The sequence below is a fragment of the Gigantopelta aegis genome, chromosome 15 (assembly GCF_016097555.1).
Source record: "Gigantopelta aegis isolate Gae_Host chromosome 15, Gae_host_genome, whole genome shotgun sequence".
In the NCBI taxonomy this organism is placed as follows: Eukaryota; Metazoa; Mollusca; class Gastropoda; order Neomphalida; family Peltospiridae; genus Gigantopelta; species Gigantopelta aegis.
This window is the reverse complement of record NC_054713.1, coordinates 26,723,947-26,743,991: the sequence shown is the minus strand read 5'-3', so window position 1 is coordinate 26,743,991 and position 20,045 is coordinate 26,723,947. Positions and strand designations below refer to the sequence as shown.

The 20,045-nt window shown below is 39.2% G+C and overlaps 1 protein-coding gene across 4 annotated transcripts in view; it reads left to right on the top strand.

Annotated features, from left to right (window-relative positions):
• Positions 1–8,937, top strand: part of LOC121389616 (tumor necrosis factor receptor superfamily member 6B-like) — a 27,743-nt gene extending 18,806 nt beyond the window's left edge. For all 4 annotated transcript variants that reach the window (XR_005960093.1, XM_041521257.1, XM_041521256.1 and 1 more), the window contains 3 exons: positions 761–826; positions 3,391–3,459; positions 6,874–8,937. Coding sequence is in view for 3 of the 4 variants with exons in the window: in XM_041521257.1 (XP_041377191.1) it covers positions 761–826; positions 3,391–3,458 (134 nt within the window). In the remaining variant the exon portion in view is untranslated. The remainder of the gene's footprint in view (positions 1–760; positions 827–3,390; positions 3,460–6,873) is intronic.
• The last annotated feature ends 11,108 nt before the right edge of the window (positions 8,938–20,045 follow it).

The following is a 20,045-nucleotide window of genomic DNA, read 5'->3' as shown; positions in this document are numbered from 1 at the left end:
TATGATAAATGCAATTAGAAATATATTATTTCATTTGGGTATCTTTTGTTAAGTAAGCTACATTGCCCGAGGTGCGGGATGTAGCTCAATGGTAAAGCGCAACAATCAATTGTTACCGTAATAGTCCCAGACAATGAAGCAGGCATTCCCCCTTTTAGTTCGGTCTTAAATTTTTATGTACAAGCCTTGTTGTTGCTTTTTATTTACCTCATGTATAGATTTCAGAACTATATAGAAAATAAAAATTTTAAAATAATAATAACATTGATATTAAAAATGCTTCAACATTTAAATTATAATTGTTACTAAGACAATCCTAATAATAATTTTAAACATTCCATATTTACTGGTGCTGAATGAGATTGCTATGCAGGTAAACTGTTAATTTAAGTCTTTATTTGCTGTCATTACAAAGACATATTTAAGTTTCATGCAGCTATATTTTCAGAGGGGTGGGACATAGCCCAGTGGTAAAGCGTTTGCTTGATGAGCAGTCAGTCTAGGATCGATCCCCATTGGTGGACCTATTGGGCTATTTCTCTTTTCAGCCAGTGCTTCACAATTGGTGTAACAAATGCCATGGTATGTACTATCCTGTCTGTGGGATGGTGCATATAAAAGATCCCTTGCTGCTAATCGAAAAAGAGTAGCCCATGAAGTGTCGACAGCGGGTTTCCTCTCTCAATATATGTGTGGTACTTAGTAAATAAAATGTGTTGAGTGCATCGTTAAATAAAACATTTCCTTCCTATATTTTCAGTAAGCAGTGAACACAAGTGTGTCAAATGCCAACCACATCAGTCATGCTTCACTGTACCCGTAGGTGGTAAGACTTTTTAGTACATTGTGTGTATTCAGACATCGATACGGCTAAAATCCCACACAATCAAATAACATAGGACTGGGTCCATTTCTCCAGTGTGGTTCAGCGGACGGCTTTGCAAACATTTTACTGACTGAATCATGTAGCAGTAGATACAGAAACATGTCTGAAAACAAACAAGTGGATACAAAACTGTACTGGCAACTGCATACACACACACACACACACACACACACACACACACACACACACACACACACAGACACACACACACAGACAGACACACACAGACACACACACAGACACACACACACACAGCTGTGTCCACACCACATACACACACACACACACACACAGACACACACACACAGACACACACACATATAGACACACACACATATAGACACACACACACAGACACACAGACACACACACAGACACACACACAGACACACACACACACAGTCCACACACACACACACACACACAGACACACACACACAGACACACACACACATACACACACAGACACACACACAGACACACACACACACACAGACACACACACACACACACACACACACACAGACACACACACACACAGACACACACACACACACACACACACACACACACACACACACACACACACAGACACACACACACACACACACACCACACACACACACACACACACAGACACACAGAGACACACACACACACACACACACACACACACAGACACACACACAGACACCCACACACAGACACACACACACACACAGACACAGACACACACACACACACACAGCTGTGTCCACACCACATAAATAAAAGTGGACACACTACCAGTGGTGTAGCGTGGGCGGGGCCACCGTCCTGGGCGCAAAATTCTGAACTGGTGGAAGGGACTCGGGGAGTGCTAACGGTCCACTGGTTAGGGGGCACAATACTTGCCTTGCCCCAGGCGCTGGCAACCCATGCTATGCACTGCACACTACTTTAGCTTAGTCGTAGTGTTCACTTTAGGTGCCTGGGTCGTGGTATCGAACACCCCCAACTGTCCTATTGGTTTTTCTCTTGTTCTAAACAGTGTCCCAGTTCTAAACAGGATCCTAGACATCGACATGTCGACATGAAAACAAATATAGGGGAATGATTAATTGCTCCAGTTTTAGATTATGAGGAGCCATTTAAGACATGTACATGTATGTATATATACTATACAAATTCACGTGCTAAGGGGAGCTGAAAATGCACAGGCACTTGACACGTATACATGAATAAATAATAATAAAAACAAATGTTGTATATCGGTAAACTTGATATATTTCTGCAATGTTTTGTTCATATACTCTGTTCATACATGACAAATTTATTGTCACTTAATGTGTATTTACATATACCAAAAATGTCAATCCCTACTGTATAAAAGATACATTGAGGACAGTCACTGGGCATTTTTTTTACAAAAAAATAAAGTGAACGAAAACTCTGTAAGTATACAACACGATCTACTTTGATATTTTATGTCTTCTGCTATACATGGTTTTAGCAGGTAGTTGATTATTTTGTCAAAAATAGATAAGAAAATCACACCAAAATGGCGAGTGACGGACCTTGTATCTTAAAATTTTTATATAGTAGGGATAGAACATTTTGGTGTATGCAATTAAATTCATGTTAAGTAGCAATAAATTTGTCATGTTTGAAGAGAGTATGAGCAAAATATTGCGGAAATATATCATATTTACCAATATACAACACATTTTGAATTTTATTCATATATACTAATCTGTGTCAAGTGCCTTTGTGAAAATGACTCTGCGAGGACTGATGGGGAGAGAGAGTGACAGTTCCTCGTAAACAGTGATGTGCTGTCCTGTTTGTTAGAAAAGACATGGTGCATATAAAAGAATATGAAATGCTTGACTTCCAACATGATACAAATTCAGAAAACCCATTTCATTTTTGTGTGACATTTCCATGGGTTACGAAAAAAATGAAATGGGTTTTCTGAATTTGTATAATTAATAATCCACAAATGAGTTTCGTAAATTTTCAATTCTCAGAAGCCTGTGATTACATACCTGGGCTCACTAAACTTAACTAAAGTTTGTTTTTATTTAACGACGCCACTACAGCACATTGATTTTTTATCTTATCATCGGCTATTGGACATCAAACATATGGTCATTCTGACACTGTTTTTTAGAGGAAAGTGCAAGTGGTTTACACCTACCCATTGAGCCTTGCGGAGCACTCACTCAGGGTTTAGAGTCGGTATCTGGATTAAAAATCCCATGCCTCGACTGGGATCCGAACCCAGTACCAACCAGCCTGTAGACCGATGGCCTAACAATGACACCACCGAGGCCGGTACCTGGGCTCACATTTCCGAGGCTGTCTTGGTGCAACAATATCATAAAACAATTAGATGCTATAACGTGTATCGCAATGAAATAACAGCCTCCGATTTACAATATCGTAGTGCTAAGAAGATATGGCTAGAAAATATGTCGCCTGTATTGTTTACTTTTACATGGACGTATAATTTAACATTTCAGGTGCTGCAGCAGGTTTCTCTTCTGCTTGGAGCATGGTCACTGCCATTGTTGTCCTGTACATGATTTAAGGTAAAACAACTGTTATAGTTGCCCACTGGTCCAACCGGAGATTTCATCTTCATCCTTATGTCTGTCTGTCTGTCTGTTACACACCTAGTTTTTTAAACCCTTTTTTTCACAATACCTCGAGATATTGATCTGAGATGATATCTATTTTTACAGTTACTGATCAAGTTCGGTTTCCATGGGTATTTAGTCAAGGGACATAACTGACAGAAAGGGAATGTATTCGTGTCTCACATAGTTATGGCCATTGAACTTAGTTGATATGAACATTTGTGGGACCTTGATGGGGACATGTATAGACAGTAATCAGAATGCTGGTTGTATCAGGTCCATGTACAGGCATCATACAGGGTGTTTACTCTCCTGGGCCGCGTTCCACGAAGCAATCTTAGCCCTAAGATCACCGTAACTGCACACCTAACATATACACTTACAGTTATCTTAGCGCTAAGATCGCTTTGTGGAACGGGGCCCTGGGGAAAAATAAAATAAATCTGTGGAAATTCCAGATGAGCCAAGCACCTCGTCTGCCTCATGCTGGCTACGCCATTGCTCTCATTATTCAAGTAGTCTATTAACGGTGCGGTCTAGCTCAGCTAATAGTGTGCTTGTCTCGGAAATGTATTCATGTTTCACATAGTTATGGCCTTTGAACTTAGTTTATATGAACATTTGTGGGGCCTGGTAGGGGATATGTATAGACAGAATGCTGGTTGTATCAGGTCTGTATACAGGCATCGTACGGGGTGTTTACTCTCCTGGGCTGCATTCCACAAAGCGATCTTAGCCCTAAGATCACTGTAACTGCACAGCTGATATATGCACTTAAGGTGATCTTAGCGCTAAGATCGCTTTGTGGAACGGGGCCTTGGAGCATAGCAGAGAGGAAAAAACGCCGAGGCAAACCCAGACCTGTACACTAAATATCAATGTCATGGGAAAATAAAATAAATCTGTGAAAATTCCAGATGAGCCAAGCACCTCGTCTGCCTCATGCTGGCTATGCCATTGCTCTCATTATTCAAGTGGTTTATTAACAGGTAGGGTCTAGCTCAGCTAATGTCTCGGGTGTTTGCATCACAGGATCGAATCACCTTAGAGGACCTATTCTTTGATCGTTTGTTTTTCACATCCCAGTATACCATGACTGGTACGATATATTAAAAGCTGTGGTATGTGCTGTGCTGATTGTAGGAAAGAGCATATAAAATACCCTGTATCCCTTGCTACTAATGGGAATATGTAGTGGGTGTCCTCTAAATGTATGTATGTCAGAATTACTAAATGTTTGACATCCAATAGCCAATGATTAAAAAATATATGGAACTTCACATATGTTATTTTCGCTTCGTATATATTGTACAAGTTTATTTTTACAGGGTTCGTAAGCACCTGGAAAACCCTTGAAAACTCTTGAAAATAAACTAATGTATTCCAGTCCTTGAATACCCTTGAAAATCATCTTGCGGTCTGGAAAACCCTTGAAAATGATAATTTGATGTCAAATAAAATATAAACGCCTAAAACGGAGGCTTTATTTACTTTATTTAACATGTAATTAAATTATTTGTTTCATTTCCGTGGCACAATCAAATGCCAGTCGTCCGGCCAATCGATGTTTACCAGCTCAGTTGACGTGTGAATGTTTTTTTATTTAGTTTTTTATCTCGCGATGCGAGAATGAAGCGGTCACGAGATCCCAGCGACAGCATCGCCATATTGGAAAAGAAAGTTTGTCACTTTTTGCCGCTGGGTATTTAGCACATTCAGGGAGCGTGTCAAGTTAATGGATCTATTGAAACCACAAAGATGGTTGGCACTTGCGTGTTTAACAACCTGTGGAAACTCGGTAAGGTCCTGGAATTTTGGTAACGTTGACCTGGAAAGTGCTTGAAAAACCCTTGAATTTTGACTTCCTTTAAGTGTATGAACCCTGTTTTTAGTAAGAATATATAGGGTGCTGACCATGCAGGGGTAAAGTTAGGTCACTTTTTCTCTTTTTTTCTCCTGGGTTTTTCTTTTTTCTTTTTTTTTTCTTTTTTTTTTGCAAAACAACCCCAAAACCCCATAATTGGAAAAAACAAACAAAAAAAACCCCGCAACCGTATACTGATCTGGTAGTAATTTTAAATCTTTATTTGTACATGCATTTTGAGTTTACGTAATTTGTTCATTATGAGAAAGTGTGCATAAAAATACAGGTATCTTCCCACACAACAAAAGTACTCCCTTGTATGTGTTCTGTACATAATACTAGTATAGGAAATATATTCTTCTGCCATTTGATTGAGTTGCAGCTATGGGGTTATAATTTGATGAACAGGTCAAAATAAAATAACTTTTTAAAAAGTCGTAAGTCTATTTAAAAAAAAAAAATTAACATTACTAAGAAGAAGAATGTTATTTGTTAAAGCGATGCCACGATTATGTATACAGCAGGTGGCCGCTTTATTTTTACACGGTGACATCGATTTCACTTGAGAAACGGTGACAGGGCAAAGTCAAGCTGATCACAGCAAAGTTTTTGATCCCCATGCCTGAACAAGTGAGGTCGCAGGTCACAATATTCTCGTGAACTGTCCTTCTGTTCGAGTATCTGCTACACAACTTTAAAATTTTGCAAACCACCAAACAGTTACCAGGCACGGAATCAAACAGGGGCCCCCCTTTTGAGGTCAAACAATATATCTATATAACAGAATATACAAAAATGAAACTTATTCTGTTAAGGACCTTTAAATTCTGTTTTAAAAAACAATGGGTTTTGGGCCCCCTCTATTAAACAAAACTGGATCCGCGCCTGGCTACATGGTAAACTGTTATACAGTGTGAAAGTCACCTTACCAGATGTCAAAGACCCAGAAATTCTTTTATGATTTGTAATCATTTATTTTGTTTTTCATTTTGCTTAAAGTATTAGGCAGGAAATATGCCATTAAAAGTTGAATGGAAGTATGAAGTAAATCATTAGGTTATATGCCCCAATTTATTTCACCTAACAGAACAGTCAGTTGCTTAGTTATAAAATGGACATTATAATTACATGTATGTGCATTTAAGTACCGTATTTAAACTAAAATTTATTTCCTTCAATTATTAGTCCTCTACTGGTCCAACCGGAGGGGACTATAGGTTTCATCTCCGTCCTGTCTGTCTGTCCGTCTGTCCGTCCATCTGTCTGTCCCACATGAAGTTTTCTGGATGGTTTTTTTTAGAAGGGCTTGAGATATTCAGCTGAAATTTTGTGTATAGCTTTATAATGTACTGTTACAGATCAAGTTTTAACTTTCATGGCGATTTACCCACTTTTCACCAAATAGGTCCCTTAAATTTAGGAGAATAATTGTTGGGTTTGGTGGGGGACATATATTGCTTTAGCAGTACTCTCATGATGCTTGTTTCAATTTGATCTTTTAGATGATGCATGTTCAACAGGAAGATGGTCCTCCTTGAAAGATCTTCGAAATACTAACGAATTTTCATCACTGTCTATCAATTTATCGTATACATTTTTTTAATTGCCTTTGTAACTTTCACATGTATTTTCTTAAAAATATCTAAATATGGTTGCCTGAATAATTCAAAAGTAGTGTGTGGGGGGGGGGGGGGGGGGGGGGGTAGTAGGTATGGCTTAAATTTGTTCAGTTTATCAAGATATGAATGAAAAAAAGTAAGCACCTCTGGACCAATTAGATTGTCGTAAAGTGTATAGAGGCAAAGAAAATTTAATTATAACAGATTGAAACAAGAGTGTTTGTTTGGTTGAAACAGGGAAATGCTCTTAAGATGCATTCTCGATTTTGTCTCCATAACTGTAAACCGTAAATAAAATGTGTTGAGTGCATCGTTAAATAAAACGCTTCCTTCCTTCCTTCCATAACTAACTTCTCAGAGATATTTTTAAAATATGAAGCATGCATTTAGAGGAATTACGGTAGGAACACCAGGACGACTAGATGACACATTAGATGTACAGGAATGGATAATCTAAGCAATAAAATCAAAGTAATGCCTGATTTCAATTATTAGAAACGGCTCTAATAATCAAAAATATGCTGTAGTGTTTAAAAACTAGGGTGTGTCACTTTAACACTTTTATGACATCTGTAGATTTGACATCCATGTGTACTTGATGTTGCAAGTGACATCTTGCTAGTAGCAGAATTTGACTTTGTTTTATCAGGTCATCATAAATTTCATGGCTTTAGATTGCACCAAAGATGAGGTGTTAAAGGGCGTGCCAAAAATAAATACAAATGTGCCAACGTCAAAACATTTGAGCTCAAAATCAATGAAATGATAAGTTACAATTAGATTAATAGTACTTGAAATGCATTCTGAATATGTAGAAACAGCTATTATTAACATTACTGCATTCAAAAAACTTTGGTGTTCTCAGAACAGACAAAAAGCAAGTTGTGTCCAAATTAGAGAGATTTCAAGCCCTGCATCTTGCTAGTAGCAGAATGTGACTGCTTTATCCGGTACAAACAATGGTTACAGGATAAAATAAAACAAGCATGACCTTATCCAGCAAGTGCTAAATCCCTTCTACATATAAATTAAACTCAGTTTGACCCATACTTCTCTTTTCTAGTCGATATACTCCGTTTTATATTGGTACTATCATGTATCCTCTGGAGCTGGGCCTGTCCGCACCACTATACCAACCATGACGAATGGACTATACCCTAGTCTGATACTCTCTCTTGTTCAGACAGATCCGGCTTCTTGAGATCTGTATTTCAGTCACTCTAGTGGTTTTCTTGACGGGATGTACTCCATCTCGTCCCTACAAGCTGTGCACCTTAACGGCCTTATCGAGGCCACAGACGTGGACATTTAGATCGGACTTTAAACTTTTAGATCTTCATTCAAAATTTTACATCAAAATTACACTCTTTTTGTTCTATATTAGTAAATAGTCTGATACTCTCTTCTTTCTCTCATTTATTTTTAGACTGTCCTTCTAAAATGCTCCAAATTGTATAAATATTTGGCGTAGAAGTCAATTTGTGTTTTTTTAACATTTTGGATTGTTAACTTTTTAAATTAAAAAAAAATCTATTCACTTTTTCACTAATTGCTGTTCCAAACTCTGCCCATATCCAACTCACCATCTCCCCCCTCCCCCACCCCACCCCCACTCCCCTCACCTGCCACTTGCTCCCTCCTATTCTGTCCCGGACCCAGTCACTGGCAAAGTCAGACAGTGTGCCCAGGAAAGACGTCCCTGAACCTTACTTGGATATAGGCACATTAATATGCTATCCTATTCTCTCCTATCCTATAAGTTTGCACAACAGAGCAGCTAAACTATTTTTCTATATTGTTAATCTATGCAAGTTATTACCGGCTTCAGTGGCGTCGTGATTAGGCCATCGGTCTACAGGCTAGTCCAAACCCTGAGTGAGTGCAAGGCTCAATGGGTAGGTGTAAACCACTTGCACCGACCAGTGATCCATAACTGGTTAAGCAAAAGCCATGGTTTGTGCTATCCTGCCTATGGGAAGTGCAAATAAAAGATCCCTTGCTGCCTGTTGTAAAAGAGTAGCCTATGTGGCGACGGCGGGTTTCCTCTAAAAAACAGTCAGAATGACCATATGTTTGACGTCCAATAGCCGATGATAAGATAAAAAATCAATGTGGTCTAGTGGCGTCATTAAATAAATCAAACTTTACTATGCAAATTATCAAACAGCCCTATTTTAATTTTAAATTAACATTTAAAAATTTTTATTTTATGTTGTCTGTGATACTGCTCAATGTGGACTTCCACCAACTTTTTTTTAGTTTTTTGTTGTTGCAGCCAGAATCTGTTAGGTGTCTTATCTCATATCCAGTGCCTTAGAATTTTAAAACCTCTTTTATGAACTGTGATTTACAATATGGTACATTTCAGGTATTAAAAAAATCAAAGTTGATCTTAAAATTATTTTTATAAATTTATTTACCAGGCACTTGTGCTGATGGGGTTTTGAGGGTGTAAACACCCCCACCCCACACATTCCCCACCACCCCTACACCCAGAGGTTCAAACATGCTAGTTGTGGGTACAAACTTTGATATACAGTAGCTACTGTGATGTCACAAAATGATAAGTACACCATTAGAGACTTGCCATTCCAGCTATTGTTTGATAAAAATATTATATGCCAGTTTTTTTATGAGTGTGTGAAGTTTATTTAGGCATAATATTTGATATTTGTACAGTTTATACTAGAACAATAATATTTATGTATTGTATTTTTTTTTACAAATTTTGATTGTGATACTCCATTCTTTACCAAAGAAACTTTTGTTAATAAATAATAAGTATTTATAACTTTGTTATTCATGTTTGATCATACAAGTGTTAGTCCTCTACCGGTCCAACCAGAGGGCATTATAGATTTCATCTCCTTCCTTCAGTCTATCCATCTATCCCACATATAATTTTTCAGTCAAGATATGGAGTTGAAATTTCGTGTAAGCATTATCGTGTATTGGTTTGTTTTGTTCGTGTTTTGTTCGTGTACTGTTGTAATGATGTGTTGTTTTTGTTTGTACATCATGTATGGGGTTTATATACCAATAAATCCAATCCCATAGTTTGCTATATTAGCATGTGGCTGCCACTAAAACTTACATACAATCAACATATACACCATGGATATAAATGCTATCATCTCATCTGAAAAAAAAAGATACTATTTTGTGATACCATGATCATCTCGTTTGGGCCGAATTAAAAAATTACAACCCTGTAGCAAATTTTCATTTTGGCTGGGAAAAAATTACAACCACTGTCAATTTAATTTTTTTGTTTGTTTGTTGAAATGTCATAATTATACAGGAAATACGGTACTACCACTACCATTACCACTACCACTACTACTACTACAGGTAATGACAAATGTCGGCTTGTAAGAATGTTGAACCAGCAGCTACGTTTAACTGATCATACATGGGCAACATTGGCTTTCACCTGATGTTTATCAAAGAGACTGTCACAAATCACAGTACATGCTGTACTGCAGTATTATAAGAATATGATTTTTCATACTGCAGTTTGTGAGGGTGGTACAAATTGTTGCATTTTAAAATTAATACATTGTTATGCAAGAGCATTTAAATACAGGGCATTGGGTAATACGGCAAATCAGGGAATGTTGGTGAGCATAAAATGTTTAGCGAATTTAGCGAGGTCATACCAGCATGTGCGTCAATCCGGCTTTAAAAGTGGGCGGACGTGTGTGTGTGTGTGCTAAACGAAAAAGGGGGGGGGGGGGACATTTATATAGATTGTCCCTCGGCGTTGAAAAGTGAGGGGGGCGCTATTAGATGTAGCCTCAACTAGTTCGTATGAGTGTAATGGATGGAGGGTATCAGATGCAGCCTCAACTAGTTAGTACGAGTGTAATGGATGGAGGGTATCAGATGTAGCCTCAACTACTAGTTAGTATGAGTGTAATGGATGGAGGGTATCAGATGTAGCCTCAACTAGTTAGTACGAGTGTAATGGATGGAGGGTATCAGATGTAGCCTCAACTAGTTAGTACGAGTGTAATGGATGGAGGGTATCAGATGTAGCCTCAACTAGTTCGTACGAGTGTAATGGATGGAGGGTATCTAGTCATCAGATGTGGCCTGAACTACTTAGTATGAGTGTAATGGATATAGGGTATCTTGGCATCAGATGTAGCCTCAACTAGTTAGTATGAGTGTAATGGATGGAGGGTATCTGGCCATCAGATGTAACCTCAACTAGTTAGTATGAGTGTAATGGATGCAGGGTATCTGGCCATCAGATGTAACCTCAACTAGTTAGTATGAGTGTAATGGATGGAGGGTATCTGGCCATCAGATGTAACCTCAACTAGTTAGTATGAGTGTAATGGATGGAGGGTATCTGGCCATCAGATGTAACCTCAACTACTTAGTATGAGTATAATGAATGGAGGGTATCTGGCCGTCAGATGTGGCCTGAACTACTTAGTATGAGTGTAATGGATGGAGGGTATCTGTCACATCTGGCCATCAGATGTAGCCTGAACTACTTAGTATGAGTATAATGGATGGAGGGTATCTGGCCATCAGATGTGGCCTGAACTACTTAGTATGAGTATAATGGATGGAGGGTATCTGTACTACTTAGTATGAGTGTAATGGATGGAGGGTATCTGAACTACTTAGTATGAGTATAATAGATAGAGGGTATCTGAACTAGTTAGTATGAGTATAATGGATGGAGGGTATTAGATGTAGCCTCAACTAGTTCGTATGAGTGTAATGGATGGAGGGTATCAGATGTACCCTCAACTAGTTAGTACGAGTGTAATGGATGGAGGGTATCAGATGTAGCCTCAACTACTAGTTAGTACGAGTGTAATGGATGGAGGGTATCAGATGTAGCCTCAACTAGTTAGTACGAGTGTAATGGATGGAGGGTATCAGATGTAGCCTCAACTAGTTCGTACGAGTGTAATGGATGGAGGGTATCAGATGTAGCCTCAACTAGTTCGTACGAGTGTAATGGATGGAGGGTATCAGATGTAGCCTCAACTAGTTCGTACGAGTGTAATGGATGGAGGGTATTAGATGTAGCCTCAACTAGTTCGTATGAGTGTAATGGATGGAGGGTATCTAGTCATCAGATGTGGCCTGAACTACTTAGTATGAGTGTAATGGATAGATGGTATCTTGGCATCAGATGTAGCCTCAACTAGTTAGTATGAGTGTAATGGATGGAGGGTATCTAGTCATCAGATGTGGCCTGAACTACTTAGTATGAGTGTAATGGATATAGGGTATCTTGGCATCAGATGTAGCCTCAACTAGTCAGTATGAGTGTAATGGATGGAGGGTATCTGGCCATCAGATGTAACCTCAACTAGTTAGTATGAGTGTAATGGATGCAGGGTATCTGGCCATCAGATGTAACCTCAACTACTTAGTATGAGTGTAATGGATGGAGGGTATCTGTCACATCTGGCCATCAGATGTAGCCTGAACTACTTAGTATGAGTATAATGGATGGAGGGTATCTGGCCATCAGATGTGGCCTGAACTACTTAGTATGAGTATAATGGATGGAGGGTATCTGAACTACTTAGTATGAGTATAATGGATGGAGGGTATCTGAACTACTTAGTATGAGTATAATGGATGGAGGGTATCTGGCCATCAGATGTAGCCTCAACTAGTTAGTATGAGTATAATGGATGGAGGGTATCTGAACTACTTAGTATGAGTATAATGGATGGAGGGTATCTGGCCATCAGATGTAGCCTCAACTAGTTAGTATGAGTATAATGGATGGAGGGTATCTGAACTACTTAGTATGAGTATAATGGATGGAGGGTATCTGAACTACTTAGTATGAGTATAATGGATGGAGGGTATCTGGCCATCAGATGTAGCCTGAACTACTTAGTATGAGTGTAATGAATGGAGGGTATCTGAACTAGTTAGTATGAGTATAATGGATGGAGGGTATCTGTACTACTTAGTATGAGTGTAATGGATGGAGGGTATCTGAACTACTTAGTATGAGTATAATAGATAGAGGGTATCTGAACTAGTTAGTATGAGTATAATGGATGGAGGGTATTAGATGTAGCCTCAACTAGTTCGTATGAGTGTAATGGATGGAGGGTATCAGATGTAGCCTCAACTAGTTAGTACGAGTGTAATGGATGGAGGGTATCAGATGTACCCTCAACTAGTTAGTACAAGTGTAATGGATGGAGGGTATCAGATGTACCCTCAACTAGTTAGTACGAGTGTAATGGATGGAGGGTATCAGATGTAGCCTCAACTACTAGTTAGTACGAGTGTAATGGATGGAGGGTATCAGATGTAGCCTCAACTAGTTAGTACGAGTGTAATGGATGGAGGGTATCAGATGTAGCCTCAACTAGTTAGTACGAGTGTAATGGATGGAGGGTATCAGATGTAGCCTCAACTAGTTCGTACGAGTGTAATGGATGGAGGGTATTAGATGTAGCCTCAACTAGTTAGTATGAGTATAATGGATGGAGGGTATCTGAACTACTTAGTATGAGTATAATGGATGGAGGGTATCTGAACTACTTAGTATGAGTATAATGGATGGAGGGTATCTGGCCATCAGATGTAGCCTGAACTACTTAGTATGAGTGTAATGAATGGAGGGTATCAGATGTAGCCTCAACTAGTTAGTACGAGTGTAATGGATGGAGGGTATCAGATGTACCCTCAACTAGTTAGTACGAGTGTAATGGATGGAGGGTATCAGATGTAGCCTCAACTACTAGTTAGTATGAGTGTAATGGATGGAGGGTATCAGATGTAGCCTCAACTAGTTAGTACGAGTGTAATGGATGGAGGGTATCAGATGTACTCTCAACTAGTTCGTATGAGTGTAATGGATGGAGGGTATCAGATGTAGCCTCAACTAGTTAGTACGAGTGTAATGGATGGAGGGTATCAGATGTACCCTCAACTAGTTAGTACGAGTGTAATGGATGGAGGGTATCAGATGTAGCCTCAACTACTAGTTAGTACGAGTGTAATGGATGGAGGGTATCAGATGTAGCCTCAACTAGTTAGTACGAGTGTAATGGATGGAGGGTATCAGATGTAGCCTCAACTAGTTAGTACGAGTGTAATGGATGGAGGGTATCAGATGTAGCCTCAACTAGTTCGTACGAGTGTAATGGATGGAGGGTATTAGATGTAGCCTCAACTAGTTAGTATGAGTATAATGGATGGAGGGTATCTGAACTACTTAGTATGAGTATAATGGATGGAGGGTATCTGAACTACTTAGTATGGGTATAATGGATGGAGGGTATCTGGCCATCAGATGTAGCCTGAACTACTTAGTATGAGTGTAATGAATGGAGGGTATCTGAACTAGTTAGTATGAGTATAATGGATGGAGGGTATCTGAACTAGTTAGTATGAGTATAATGGATGGAGGGTATCTGAACTACTTAGTATGAGTATAATGGATGGAGGGTATCTGGCCATCAGATGTAGCCTGAACTACTTAGTATGAGTGTAATGAATGGAGGGTATCTGAACTAGTTAGTATGAGTATAATGGATGGAGGATATCTGTACTACTTAGTATGAGTGTAATGGATGGAGGGTATCTGAACTACTTAGTATGAGTATAATAGATAGAGGGTATCTGAACTAGTTCGTATGAGTGTAATGGATGGAGGGTATCAGATGTAGCCTCAACTAGTTAGTACGAGTGTAATGGATGGAGGGTATCAGATGTACCCTCAACTAGTTAGTACGAGTGTAATGGATGGAGGGTATCAGATGTAGCCTCAACTACTAGTTAGTACGAGTGTAATGGATGGAGGGTATCAGATGTAGCCTCAACTAGTTAGTACGAGTGTAATGGATGGAGGGTATCAGATGTAGCCTCAACTAGTTAGTACGAGTGTAATGGATGGAGGGTATCAGATGTAGCCTCAACTAGTTCGTACGAGTGTAATGGATGGAGGGTATTAGATGTAGCCTCAACTAGTTCGTATGAGTGTAATGGATGGAGGGTATCTAGTCATCAGATGTGGCCTGAACTACTTAGTATGAGTGTAATGGATGGAGGGTATCTGAACTACTTAGTATGAGTATAATGGATGGAGGATATCTGAACTAGTTAGTATGAGTATAATGGATGGAGGGTATCTGAACTAGTTAGTATGAGTATAATGGATGGAGGGTATCTGAACTAGTTAGTATGAGTATAATGGATGGAGGGTATCTGAACTACTTAGTATGAGTATAATAGATAGAGGGTATCTGAAGAACTTAGTATGAGTATAATAGATGGAGGGTATCTGAACTAGTAAGTATGAGTGTAATGGATGGAGGGTATCTGAACTACTTAGTATGAGTATAATGGATGGAGGATATCTGAACTAGTTAGTATGAGTATAATGGATGGAGGGTATCTGAACTAGTTAGTATGAGTATAATGGATGGAGGGTATCTGAACTACTTAGTATGAGTATAATAGATAGAGGGTATCTGAAGAACTTAGTATGAGTATAATAGATGGAGGGTATCTGAACTAGTAAGTATGAGTGTAATGGATGGAGGGTATCTGAACTACTTAGTATGAGTATAATGGATGGAGGATATCTGAACTAGTTAGTATGAGTATAATGGATGGAGGGTATCTGAACTAGTTAGTATGAGTATAATGGATGGAGGGTATCTGAACTAGTTAGTATGAGTATAATGGATGGAGGGTATCTGGCCACCAGATGTAGCCTGAACTACTTAGTATAAGTGTAATAGATGAAGGGTATCTGAACTACTTAGTATGAGTGTAATGGATGGAGGTTGTAATAGATGGAGGGTATCTGTCACATCTGGCCATCAGATGTAGCTGAGTGTTTACCTGAGGTATGATGGGTCGCAGGATCGCTTGGCTTCTATGGAAATTCCTCCATCCGAAAGTTTTGTAGATAACATAAACGCGACGCAACTCAACTGTCGTAGTTCAATTGTTTTTAAAATATTTTCTTTCTTGTATCCAATTATGCTTCTAGCACGCTGTCCTGGGCACACACCTCAGCTATCTGGGCTGTCTGTCCAGGACAGTGAGTTTGTGGTTAGTCAGAGAGAAGAGGGTGTAGTGGCCATACACGTACCCATTGAGTCGCTAAAACCCACTCTGGGTGGGAGCCGGTACCGGATTGCGATCCCTAGAGCATACCAGGGAACATTTTGTTTTCAAAATCTTGTTTAGCGATATTTCTAGTCAACTAAAATTGATTAGCAACAACTGTTTTATGTTTTAAAATTGCGTAGCGATCTCTGAAACGTATGCAACGAATTGCAACGCGATACTGAATAAAATGTTCCCTGATACCCAGACCCATATTTGGGGTGGAATGTGCGACCATCATCATCAGCAAATTATATCAACTGGTGGATGTTGTGTATTAAAAGTATACACGGCAATTGGTGTCAGTTTTTATATCAGCTGGTGGATGTTGTGTATTAAAAGTATACACGGCAATTGATGTCAGTTTTTATATCAACGGATTAGTACCATTGTGCCTACATCCCATTTTGCCTACAGCTTATAACAACATAATTAGGGTCCTTAATTGGGGATTAAGTGCTTGAGTGATTATGACGTTCTACCTGTATCACCTGCCTATATGTAATAGTCTGGTCCAATATTGAAGACTGATAAACAAAACAGAAGCAAACATATTCTATACATTTCTTTATTTTATTTTATTTCACTTTTTTCAGTTTTCACAGGTTAGTTGATTATATTATGTTCAATGTTCATAGCAGTTTACACAGTTCCCACAGATCAATGTTCACACTATTTCAGTTTAGCTTGATCAAATGTCCAACGGCATCCAAGTACTGCATTGGGGTTTTCCTGCCGGTCGTTAGGTGATCTTTGAGACGGACAAGGCGCTCATCCAGTTCCCTGTAGATCCCGTCTTCTCTTTGGTGGGGCTCCTCCAAGGTTGACTTGAGCTATTCTTGCACGGTCTGTAGCCTCGACTTTATGTTTGTGACGATGGGCTTGGAATGGGCTTTTCGGATCCGGTTCTTCAACTTGTGGAACCCTTCAAGATTGTTGTTGGTCCGAGGTCCCACGTTGGCCCACTGGTTCCAGAGTAGTAGCTGAAATCTGGCGTCATCGTCCACCCATGTCTCGGTGATGTAGTCGTTGAACTGCTCTAGCCTTGGAAGGTCGGGACTGTTGTTCATGACATCCATCCAGACGTCCTGCACTTGGTTGAGTGGGAGTAGTGGCAAGGCAGCGGCTCTACGAACATGGCGCTGGAGATCAGGGTTGGTCCTATACTCGACTGCAAGGCCTTTCTCTGCGACATTCCTCCACACCGCTTGTGAGAAATGAAAAAAAAACATCCTCTGATGTCGGCGTCTGGGTACACCTCTTGAGCAGCTTGGATAGCGGCCACCTCAAAGTCCGTCTGTATTACACACGGTGCGGGTGGATGTTGTGTATTAAAAGTATACACGGCAATTGGTGTCAGTTTGTATAACTACTGGTGGATGTTGTGTATTAAAAGTATACAGGGTGGTGTCAGTGTTTATAACTACTGGTGGATGTTGTGTATTAAAAGTATACAAGACGATTGGTGTCAGTTTTTATAACTACTGGTAGATGTTGTGTACTAAAAGTATACACGGCAATTGGTGTCAGTTTTTATATCAACTTGTGAATGTTGTGTAAAGTATACAGGGTGATTGGTGTTAGTGTTTATAACTACTGGTGGATGTTGTGTATTAAAAGTATACAAGACGATTGGTGTCAGTTTTTATAACTACTGGTAGATGTTGTGTATTAAAAGTATACACGGCAATTGGTGTCAGTTTTTATATCAACTTGTGAATGTTGTGTATTAAAAGTATACAGGGTGATTGGTGTCAGTGTTTATAACTACTGGTGGATGTTGTGTATTAAAAGTATACAAGACGATTGGTGTCAGTTTTTATAACTACTGGTAGATGTTGTGTACTAAAAGTATACAGGGTGATTGGTGTCAGTGTTTATAACTACTGGTGGATGTTGTGTATTAAAAGTATACAAGACGATTGGTGTCAGTTTTTATAACTACTGGTAGATGTTGTGTATTAAAAGTATACACGGCAATTGGTGTCAGTTTTTATATCAACTTGTGAATGTTGTGTATTAAAAGTATACAGGGTGATTGGTGTCAGTGTTTATAACTACTGGTGGATGTTGTGTATTAAATGTATACAAGACGATTGATGTCAGTTTTTATAACTACTGGTAGATGTTGTGTACTAAAAGTATACAGGGTGATTGGTGTCAGTGTTTATAACTACTGGTGGATGTTGTGTATTAAAAGTATACAAGACGATTGGTGTCAGTTTTTATAACTACTGGTAGATGTTGTGTACTAAAAGTATACACGGCAATTGGTGTCAGTTTTTATATCAACTTGTGAATGTTGTGTATTAAAAGTATACAGGGTGATTGGTGTCAGTGTTTATAACTACTGGTGGATGTTGTGTATTAAAAGTATACAAGACGATTGGTGTCAGTTTTTATAACTACTGGTAGATGTTGTGTATTAAAAGTATACACGGCAATTGGTGCTAAAAGTCAGAAACTACAGTACTCTACCTGCTAGTCAGATCTGCACTCTCAAATGTTCTGTATTTTAAAAACCTATCAATAGATTCTTATAATTGTTATTACCCAAAATATATGCGAGCGCGCGCGTGCGTGTGTGTGCGTGCGTGCGTGTGTGGTCTTAGTAGTATGACTTGTACTCGTAGCTCATAATACACAAAATCTACAGACTGTTACTACTGTTGACTGTTTTTATTGGAAAAAGCCCGTCATATCCTTCTGACACTGCTACAGTATCTGGACCATAACAGGCCCGTAGCGGGGGGGGGGGGGGGGGGGGGGGGGGCTCCCTCCGATAATTTTGGCTTCTTTTTTTGTGTGTTTTGATAAACTTTACATCTTGACTGAATGTAAAAGTTGTAGCGAGACTAACGAGCAAATAACCTTTGAATCATGCCCCGGACCACCCAAACAATTCGTGCCTTCGGCGCTCATTCAGTTGCTCCCCTCCCCCCATAATGTCCACCATGCCACGGGCCTGCATAAAGACTGTACACAAGATATATAGTGGTCACAGATCTAGTTGTATGTCGCAGTAGGCGAATGAAGTGCTATTTTGCATCCACGTTGACACCAACCTTGGTAATCTTCCAATGTTTAATTACCATGTACCGGTTTTGTTTGTCCAGGTCCGTACGCAGGATTTTTAATGGAGGCGAGGATGTGAATTCTTCGTGATGGGACCAACAATGGCTAAAAAAAAAAAAACCCGACCGTTTATGTAACGTTATCTAAATTTGCTAAAATTTAAAAAAATGAACGTTTGGCAATTTGATGGGTGCGTACGCACCCGTCGCCCAAACGGGTGTACTGATGTAATAAACTTAACTGAACAAAATTAATTTAAATACAGAATGGCATATACTTATTCATTTCTACTTATTCATTTCCATAAGCGTACGAGACAGGGGCGGGGGACAACTGCTTTCCTGGTGCTGGTGAAAATTCGCAAATTTTAGCAAACACTATATGGAGGTATTCGGGCAAAATTAACTGTCCTGAAACGTTTTCACCATGTATTTCCATCATTCTAACCACACTATTAGTTATAATCCATGTAAAAATGCGTAGTGATTCGCATGCAAGCCTATATAACTGTTTTGCAGTAAATAAATATTGTTATCCAGAATAGGGCATTTTCATTTAATTCGAGCAAAATTCAGGGTGACCCCTACAAAAATGGGAGCCCGTACGCATATGTCCATTTTATTAATAAAAGAAAACTTCTCTTTTTTTTGTCGCAATCTTTTCAGTCGCCCGTTAAGAATTTTTCGGGACTACAATCATTCTCCAGGAAATTAATTTTCTGAAAGTTAAAAAAAAATTCCCGATTCTATTTTTGTTTGCAGTATGTTTACACAGATCTATAAACGGGTTTTGTGTCGGTTCAGCGCGACGCTCAAGGTAGGTGTTAGTGTTTGAACCAAGAAGCGAGTTTTACCTGGAAA